The sequence below is a fragment of the Dreissena polymorpha genome, chromosome 1 (genome assembly GCF_020536995.1).
Source record: "Dreissena polymorpha isolate Duluth1 chromosome 1, UMN_Dpol_1.0, whole genome shotgun sequence".
Taxonomy (NCBI): Eukaryota; Metazoa; Mollusca; class Bivalvia; order Myida; family Dreissenidae; genus Dreissena; species Dreissena polymorpha.
The window spans coordinates 145266334-145277078 of record NC_068355.1 but is presented as its reverse complement, the minus strand read 5'-3'; the positions used below and the strand labels follow the sequence as shown (position 1 = coordinate 145277078).

Below are 10745 nucleotides of genomic sequence, written 5' to 3'. Positions count from 1 at the left end.
CCTGTTTGACCTTTGACCTTGAAGGTTGACCTTGACCTTTCACAATTCAAAATGTGCAGCTTCATGAGATACACATGCATGCCAAATATCAAGATGCTATCTTCAATATTGCAAAAGTTATGGCCAATGTTAAAGTTTGACGCAAACAAACCAACAGACAGTGCAAAAACAACATGTCCCCCCGTAAAGACTGGGGGACATAATAATGAAAATATGTAACACTGACTGTAGAGCTTTATATTTAAACATTATATTACTTCAAAGGTCTTTTACTACATTTTGTCATACACAGGACAGAAACTCTTTAACAAGGCAAGAACTTTTATCAATTTTTATTCTTTGATTTATGAAAAGTGTTTTCTATGCTAATATTCTATACCATAAATCTTTAAGCGTATCATATACACAATACAAAAACAATTCATGCTAAAACAGATTCATCTTTTAATGATTAAAACATTTTGTATAAGTTTATAATATTTAACATTACAATTAAACACCTTAAAATAAGGAGTCGATTCTAATGGTGAAAGAGCTGAGAATAATTAAAATGGTACAATACATGTATGTTGCATTTAAGTCAAACATTTAGAATAAATCCAAACTCACCATATCACTAAAACTTGCTTTCGTTCTTGAGATAAATTAATGATGATCAAATCATATGAGAATCAAAAATTTGCATTCTCACTGTTGAGTCATTAAATAACAAATTTTGAATAATGTTTCAAACTCCAAGTAGATGTTCATTGTTTGATAGTTCTCAGTAATATATTTGCATTTGGTCTAAGATAAATAACAAGAGATGTGTTCGTCAGAACACAATGCCCTCTATTGCACCGCTTTGATTTTTTTTGTCCTTTGACCTTGAAGGATGACCTTGACCTTGATCTTCCACCACTCAAAATGTGCAGCTTCATGAGAACGCCGCTTTGAATATTTTTTTTTTACCTTTGACCTTGAAGGATGACCTTGCCCTTGAACTCCCACCACTCAAAATGTGCAGCTTTATGAAAATGCCGCTTTGAAATTATTATTTTTTTGACCTTGGACCTTGAAGGATGACCTTGACCGTAAACTTCCACCACTCAAAATGTGCAGCTTCATGAGATACACATGCATGCCAAATATCAAGTTTCTATCTTCAATAATGCAAAAGTTATGGCCAACGCTCAAGTTTTTTTTCTCGGACGGACGGACAGACTGACATACACACATACTGATATACTGACGGACAGTTCAACTGCTATATGCCACCCTACCGGGAGCATAAAAATGCAGAAAAAACATATCATACACAGTGCATCTGAAAATCAGGCTTTGCATTGTTCTTTTCCATTTGTCTACCTTCTTGCAAATTCGTTAATTAATCGTCATTTTAATTACAGACAAAGGTCATGTTTTTATAGCTAACAAAACATAATAAGCTCAAATAACACATGTTTGAGCCATAAAGAGCAACCAATCAGATTGGTGATTTACCTAATATGACTGAATCATAAGTCAAGTTTATGGAAGGTCACACAAGTAAAGCTCAGGATTCTTATGGACATGCACTTTAGGCAGGAAAAAGTCTCAATCTACACTGACAATCCTAAACATGAAAGCTTTTTTACCAAAACAGCATGTGTACAACTAATCAAGCCCACTAAAATACATTATGAAAGTGCCCTATATTTAAAAACAAAATAACAAATAAGAGTATCAAATATATCTTAACAATGTTAAAATCTTCAAATTTAATTCAAAGTGCAACCTGAGAGCTGGATCATCCTTAAGTAACAACAAATCTTTAACAAAACAAACAAATATACCTCAAGTGTACAATATTAACTACCAAACTTGCTTGCATTTTTTATCATGCAATAATGAAAATATTCATTGACTCAATGGGGTAACACATTTATCAAAATACATCAACAACTGTTTTGAACCTCATCAATACCAAAATATTCTTTTGATAAAACATCAAAATTTAAATACTGAAGTGAACTATGAACACTGACATCTGAAAAAATAGTGAGATTTTCACAGAATGTCTGGAACTAACAATGTTAGTTATTGTAAAACAGATACAAACATCAGAAATAGCTTAAAGTGGAATAAGGAACAAAACTTCTTAAAAACCTGATCATCCACTTTTTCTGTGCAGCAATATATAAGTAGATCATCCTATGTTATTTTAGTAAGATCATGGCAAATTACTGCTTATTGGAATAAGGAGGTCTTTAATATCATATTGTTCAAACCAAGATTATAACACAAATAAATTGTCCCTATAAAGATATTAACTAATTACAAATTGTATTACACAAAAATTTCAACTTTGTCTATTATAATTAACCATACACATCAACTAGGCACTTGTTGTGTATTACTGACTTAAACCATACACTTGCCACTAGGCATTTTAAGTTTATGAAATGCTTAAAATGTTCATTCTATAATATTAAAACATTATTACAATCAGTACAACAATTTTTGATAAAGCAACCTCAGGAACAACCAAATACACTTTGATTTACAATTACAAATACATTCGAAAAACCTATTGCATCATTACTTTCTTGACTCACAAAATGGACCATGCATAGAAATAGACACACAGGTTAACTTATTATTTGAACATTCACTCACAAAAAGTTGTGTTGTATTTATAGGTTATTATCAATATGGCAGCTGTATTTATTTACATCATGTCTTTTACCAAAATGTTGGAAAATGTGCAAGGCTAATGTGCAGTTAAATATAAATTCAACAGTAACAGTGTGTTTGGTGTATGAGATGAGCTGCATCATGAGAAGATGGGTCTTGTGACGTACGCATCAGCGCAGTCTATCAAGTCACGCAAGGTTTCATAGTCTCTTAAGCAGACAGGGTAGCTCATGACCAGACAGTGCTTATGTGCATGCTGGGCTGGAGCTAAGTTTGCCACATACAGCACAAAAATCATTTTTACATGATGATTTATTGTAACATTTACCTCGCATAGAAAAATGGAAATAAACTAAAATTACAATTTAAGTTGGTGTAAATAAATGTTATAATGAACAGGATGCAATAGCCTTAGTGACTGACAGACAGCTATCCATTTTGCAAATAAAATTGGCATCTAGCAAAAATGTGACTCAAAACTTCAAATAGCAAACGAAGAAAACCTTCAGTAAGAGATCATGGTTTATACTTATTAATGGTATTTTAAGTTTGCTATGCGCTGCAATACATAGAGAATAACAGGTCAATGCCTGATCTTTTTGTAATATATCAGGCAAGGCTTAGAATAATATAACGGCGAGGCTTGCCAAGCAACATTACATCTGGCAGACATCAATGCAGCGGTATGATAAAACAAGATGCTGCGTTCAACTAATACATGTGTCCACCTGCTGGAGCCTTGTCAGTGGGAATTAATGGAAACATTTTTAATAAGTTGTGGTCCAAAATAAGGTCAATTCCATTCTGAAATAGTGTACTGTGTATTGTTGATCAAACTGCCAGTTTTGGTTAACTAGGAATTCCGATCTTCAGAAAAATCCCAAGTCAAAGAGTTGGTCAATGTCACGGTAAAAATGAGATCAGGTTAAGTGGGAGTGTTGATAATGTTTATAAAAAAACATCCAACCCGGTAAACTCGTGGGTCGGGTTGACCCGCGGTTTTTCATAAGTGCCCTCTGGATTTTGTTTAAAAACCAATCTGTGTGACCTACTTGTCAAATCTGATAGAAAAAATCTCTCGCTACAGGTTGGAATCAATTTTTGGTAATAAAATGTCGTAAAACTCAGACTTAAACAATATTTGAAAATTTTTATCAATTAATTGTCGTAACTAAAAAATACGACAGTGCTTGAAAATAATTGTGCTATTTATTTTATTTTTGATGTCTTAAATTCCATATATTTAAATTGTTATATACGTTATTTATTGTTACTTCGAAAAGTGTAAAGTGTTAGAGCTTTGATTATTCATGTTTAATTTAATATTGGTGCTGTTTAACCTATTTACCGCGAATCTAACAGGCGAAAACATAAACAACAACGGCGGACAGTGGTGTTGGATTTGTTTCTACAGCAGTTAAAAAGGTTTTTAGTCATAAAAAGGCAATTGTCCAATAAAGTTAAGTTACATATGAATGACCTTTAAATCATTTATCTGATATATGAAGATGGTTTCTAGACGCAAGTAAATATTCCTCAAGTACGGGGAGTCAACCGTGTTGCAGTATATATTGAAAATCTCAAAGCTTTGGAGCATGTGGTATTTATGATAGGATGAACCTGTCATTTTCTTTTAACCCTTTGCATGCTGGGAAATTTGTCGTCTGCTAAAATGTTGTCTGCTGAATTTCTAAAATTAGCAGTTTCTTCGATTTTTTTCAAAGAATACTATCAGAATAGCAAACAGTTTGGATCCTGATGAGATGCCACGTTCTGTGGCATCTCATCTGGATCAAAACTGTTTGCAAAGGCCTTCAAAATTCGGTTCCCGCACTGAAAGAGTTAACCAAGAAATTGGACATCATTAATAAGTCCAAGTCCAAAAAAGGTCAACGTCAAGATATAAATCAGGTCAGGTGATTTGGTTGTCACGAGTCTTCATAAATAACATTCATGCAAGTATCAAAGCTTTGAAACAATAATGGACAGGCCAATCCAAATAATGCCTGTCTACATCAGCAAATGATGGGGGCATGAAAACATGTCATAAACATTATCTGAAGGGTGTCAATTATTGATGATTTTTCTGCTTATGAATGAGACAATTATTGACATGTTTATATTGTAACAAAATAATTTGGTATTGCAAGCTTTTTTTAATATACCATAAAATTAAGGTTTGCACAAATGAAATACAAAAACTGTAGGAAAACAGTGCAAGGTACCCATAAACCTTACATTAAAAAACAAAATACAACAAGGGCTGTTTGTAAAACATGCATGCCCCCCATACGGGCTGTCTGTTGTAGTGGCAGCCATCGTGTGAATACGTTTTTTGTCACTGTGACCTTGACCTTTGACTTAGTGACCTGAAAATCAATAGGGGTCATCTGCGAGTCAATGTACCTATGAAGTGTCATGATCATAGGCAAAAGCATTCTTGAGTTGTCATCCGAAAATCATTTAACTATTTCGGGTCACCGTGACCTTGACCTTTGACCTTGTGACCTCAAAATCAATAGGGGTCATCTGTGAGTCATGATCAATCTACCTGTGAAGTTTCATGATCCTAGGCATATGCGTTCTTGAGTTATCATCCGAAAACCATTTTACTATTTCGGGTCACCGTGACCTTGACCTTTGACCTAGTGACCTCAAAATCAATAGGGGTCATCTGCGAGTCATGATCAATCTACCCATGAAGTTTCATGATCCTAGGCGTATGCATTTTTGAGTTATTATCCGGAAACCATTTTACTATTTCGGGTCACCGTGACCTTGACCTTTGACCTTGTGACGTCAAAATCAATAGGGGTCATCTGCAAGTCATGATCAATCTACCCATGAAGTTTCATGATCCTAGGCGTATGGGTTCTTGAGTTATCATTCAAAAACCATTTTACTATTTCGGGTCACCGTGACCTTGACCTTTGACCTAGTGACCTCAAAATCAATAGGGTTCATCTGCGAGTCATGATCAATGTACCTATGAAGTTTCATGATCCTAGGCCCAAGCATTCTTGAGATATCGTCTGCAACCACCTGGTGGACTGACAGACCGACCGACAGACCGACATTAAACAAAGCAATATACCCCCTCTTCTTCGAAGGGGGGCATAAATATTTGTTTATTATTCATTATTGTAAGTGTCTCCTCATTCACACCATGTCCACACGTGAGTTGTCAAAATAAGTGACCACACCACCTGGGTTGTAGGGCGGTCTCTGAACTGTTTTGTGGGCTGGTACACCAATAAGCGTACTTGGCTGAAATGGAAAACAAACTTTAAAACAAGGGCTGTTTGTAAAACATGCATGCCCCCCATATGGGCTGTCAGTTGTAGTGGCAGCCATTGTGTGAATACGTTTTTTGTCACTGTGAACTTGACCTTTGACCTAGTGACTTGAAAATCAATAGGGGTCATCTGCCAGTCATGATCTGTGTACCTATGAAGTTTGATGATCCTAGGTGTAAGCTTTCTTGAGTCATCATCAGAAAACCATTTTACTGTGTCGAGTCACCGTGACCTTGACCTTTGACCTCGTGACCTGAAAATCAATAGGGGTCATCTGCGAGTCATGATCAATGTACCTATGAAGTTTCATGATCCTAGGCGTAAGCGTTCTTGAGTTATCATCCGGAAACCATTTTTCTGTTTCGAGTCATTGTGACCTTGACCTTTGACCTAGTGACCTGAAAATCAATAGGGGTCATCTGGGAGTCATGATCAATGTACCTATGAAGTTTCATGATCCTAGGCTTAAGGGTCTTGAGTTATCATCCGGAAACCGTTTTACTATTTCGAGTAACTGTGACCTTGACCTTTGACCTAGTGACCTCAAAATCAATAGGGGTCATCTACCAGTCATGAGTAATGTACCTATGAAGTTTTATGATCTGAGGCCTAAGTGTTCTTGAGTTATCATCCGGAAACCATCTGGTGGGCAGACGGACTGACCGACCTACCGACATGTGCAAAACAACATACCCCATCTTCTTTGAAGAGGGGCATAAAAACAAGCAAATTCGTTGAATTAATATCCCCCCCCCCCCCCCCCCGATATGCTTCTGGACACAAAAGTGTTATATTTGACATTTAAAAAAGCATTTTTTCAAGATACAAAGGGCCATAACTCCGTTATTAACAGATGGAGTACAATGACATTTGGCGTGCATCATCCTCCATATATATACTCATACCAAGTGTCAATTAAATCCGCCAAAGCACTTCCAAGATATGGCTCTGAACGGACGGACGGAAAGAAGGACTGATGGACAATGCCAAAACAATATCCCTCCGCCTATGGCGGGGGATAAAAAAACACTAGATGATAAAACTGCCAAGAAGCAGACAGGTAAACAATCAAATCTTGACCAAATGTGTCTTGTTCTAAGAAAACTGGGCATTATGTTTGTGCGTAAAGTGTCGTCCCAGATTAGCCTATGCAGTCCACACAGGCTAATCAGGGACGACACTTTTGGCTTAAACTAGATTTTCCAGTAAAAAGGGACTTCCTTTAAACGAAAAATACCATTAAAGCGGAAAGTGTCGTCCCTGATTAGCCTGTGCAGACTGCACAGCCTAATCTGGGACGACACTTTATGCACATGCATTAAGCCCAGTTTTCTCAGAACGCGGCTCAAATAATCTAAAGGTTAAGGATATACACTTGGCTTAACCAAAATACAAACATGACATTTGAGCTGACAAAATGGGTCTTATGTCTTATGCAGGCTGGCCTAGCCCAAGAGTAGCCTGCGCAATCTTGTAGTTTCAGGAGCTACACTGTCCACTATAAAGTAATGCAAGGATTTCTGGTCTCATTAGCCGACATGGTAGCTCCAGACAATGCTAACGGGCAAGATAGTCTGCACATATACTGACCGCCTATGGCGCAAGACAATTTTGCATTTATGGCCTCATTTAGTTCAACACAAAGTATATAAAGTATCAAGCTTAGCTAGCAAAAAAAAGTAGAACTTAACTGAAACATAACATTAGATCCAATCAAACTACATGTTTAAAAGCAACTAATCATGGCTATAAAGAAAACAGTAGAGGACAACTTGACAGCAGCAGAACACTCTAAAATGGTAAAAATGGGATAAGAACAGTAGAAAACAAGAGAGGCAACTTTTCACAAAATGTTCCAGTGTAAAGATCGGGGTTATTTTGATCATGTTTGATGATTATAAGATTAAAGCAATTAAAGTTCAAGAGGGAAAACATACATTAACCAAACTTTGGCTTATTCATGGGTTGTTGTTCAGAAGTGCTTAAGGCCATTTATCATAGTTGGCCAAGATTGTAAGCCATCAAACATGGTGAACAAGTTTGATAATGAAACAAGTTGAGGTAAAACTTAATTTGTTCAATATCTTTTTTTTTAATGCAATCTAACTTGTTATCAAACTTGGGCAAAAACATTGCCCACAAACATTATCATGTTTCTCAATCATCCAATTTCACAAGTTTGATCAGAAGTGATTAATTTGACTCTTTTTGTTAATTTAAGGACCATAATTAAGAATAGCTTCAAGCTACATGTATCTCACTGATTATGGAACTTGGCCAAAATATAATTCCAATAAACACAATCACTTAATTTCATCATGTGCTGATTTCAACCGTTTCCATTATTGAGAGGACATCACTTTCCTTTGATTGCCGCTAGCTGCAGGTGTTCCCATAAGACATTTGAAACAAGGATATAAAACGGCTAAACAATAAAATAAAACAATTATTTTCCACTCACCAGTGGTTCGATGGTAGGTGGGCTGGACTGGTAGCGTCTGTCTGTCTGTAAGTCCTCCTCCTCATCATCCTCATCCTCCAAGAGATTCATCATAGAGGGTGCGAGCTTCTCATTGAGTCTGCTTACCAGAAACAAAGATATTCAGTATAGATTCATCATGGAAGGTGCGAGCTTCTCATTGAGTCTGCGTACCAGAAACAAAGAGATTCAGTATAGATTCATCATGGAGGGTGCGAGCTTCTCATTGAGTCTGCGTACCAGAAACAAAGAGATTCAGTATAGATTCATCATGGAGGGTGCGAGCTTCTCATTGAGTCTGCGTACCAGAAACAAAGAGATTCAGTATAGATTCATCATGGAGGGTGCGAGCTTCTCATTGAGTTTGCATACCAGAAACAAAGATATTCAGTACAGTCTAACCTGTCAATAAAGACCACTCAAGGGATTTGGTCGTTGTGGTCTTTGTTCACAGGTGGTCTTTATTCCCAGGGTCGATTGAAACTTTGCAAAATATGCTAGTAGTTTTTTAACAGGTACCTTATCTATGTATGTGCTCTATTGTTTTAATGTTTGAATACTTATGCATGTATAATGAAATAAAGGATTGAAAACACAGGTTTGATTTTATATTTATTATTTCCATTCCCTTATGATTTTATTATTTATTACATTTATCATATACATGTATAAATAACTATTGACATACATGTATATGTACATGTAATTCAGAATGTTCTGGATTTGAGTTTTGTCTACACCAAGATCACTAGCCACTCGTCTACAACTGTGTCGTTTACCTAACAAACTAATGACCTTAACGCATTCTTCCAACGTCAAGAACTTACGCTTGGAAGCCATGATGGTAAACTTGAACTGACAATTTACTTTTCTATAATCTATGCACGTCTTATCACGGAGAAAATTAAGAAGGGAATGACTATCAAAATGCTTGTATATAAGGCATCATAATTCATATGAAACCGTTAATTTCTTTAATGAGTTGATGAAAGCCCCAAACTTGTCTTTGATATTTTCGGCAATTAGTACATTAATCGCGAGTCACTTAAATACAAAGGCAAATTTTTACACTTTTGACAAACCGTCAATTGCATAAAAGAAGCAGGCGACTACCAGTTAGCAACGCATGTTAAAAAAAACAACAACTGCTATCGAGTGCAATAAACTGTCACTTGCCAATATCCTCATAGCCACCGACGAGTCCACTGGTAAGATGTGTATCACGTGACTACACAGCGTCTTGGCGGCCATTTTGTTTTTTGAAAGTTGCGAAATCGTTGATTTTTAGGATTGCAGTGGTCGTTGTAAGCTATCAAAATGGACTTTTGGGAATGTAAAAGGGCGGTCTTTAGTCTTTGTTCGCAGGTGGGCTTTATTCGCAGGTTCAATATATAGTGAAATCCTTCGGGAGGAAATCGGTGGGGTCATTATTGACTGTTGGTCGCTATTAACAAGCGGTCGCTCGGGCAGGTTGGACAGTATAGATTCATCATGGAAGGTGCTAGCTTCTCATTGGGTCTGCATACCAGAAACAAAGATATTCAGTATAGATTCATCATGGAGGGTGCGAGCTTCTCATTGAGTCTGCATACCAGAAACAAAGATATTCAGTATAGAGTCATCATGGAGTGTGCGAGCTTCTCATTGATTCTGCGTACCAGAAACAAAGAGATTCAGTATGGATTCATCATGGAGGGTGCGAGCTTCTCATTGAGTCTGCGTACCAGAAACAAAGAGATTAAGTTTGGATTCATCATGGAGGGTGCGAGCTTCTCATTGAGTCTGCGTACCAGAAACAAAGAGATTAAGTATGGATTCATCATGGAGGGTGCGAGCTTCTCATTGAGTCTGCGTACCAGAAACAAAGAGATTAAGTATGGATTCATCATGGAGGGTGCGAGCTTCTCATTGAGTCTGCGTACCAGAATCAAAGATATTCAGTATAGATTCATCATGGAGGGTGCGAGCTTCTCATTGAGTCTGCGTACCAGAAAGAAAGATATTCAGTATAGATTCATCATGGAGGGTGCGTGCTTCTTATTGAGTCTGTGTACCAAAAACAAAGAGATTCAGTATAGATTCATCATGGAAGGTGCGAGCTTCTCATTGAGTCTGCATACCAGAAACAAAGAGATTCAGTATAGATTCATCATGGAGGGTGCGAGCTTCTCATTGAGTCAGCAGTCTGCGTACCAGAAACAAAGAGATTCAGTATAGATTCATCATGGAAGGTGCTAGCTTCTCATTGGGTCTGCATACCAGAAAGAAAGAGATTCAGTATAGATTCATCATGGCGGGTGCAAGCTTCTCATTGA

At 36.9% G+C, this 10745-nt stretch overlaps 1 protein-coding gene across 1 annotated transcript in view; it reads right to left on the bottom strand.

The window, feature by feature from the left end:
* Positions 1 to 317: 317 nt before the first annotated feature.
* The window catches only part of LOC127854100 (CUE domain-containing protein 1-like), a 42177-nt gene continuing 31749 nt past the window's right edge, over positions 318 to 10745 (bottom strand). The window contains exons 9-10 of the mRNA XM_052389098.1: positions 8413 to 8530; positions 318 to 5922 (exon numbers count right to left, since the gene is read on the bottom strand). Of these exons, the coding sequence (XP_052245058.1) occupies positions 5815 to 5922; positions 8413 to 8530 (226 nt within the window). The 3' untranslated portion in view covers positions 318 to 5814. The remainder of the gene's footprint in view (positions 5923 to 8412; positions 8531 to 10745) is intronic.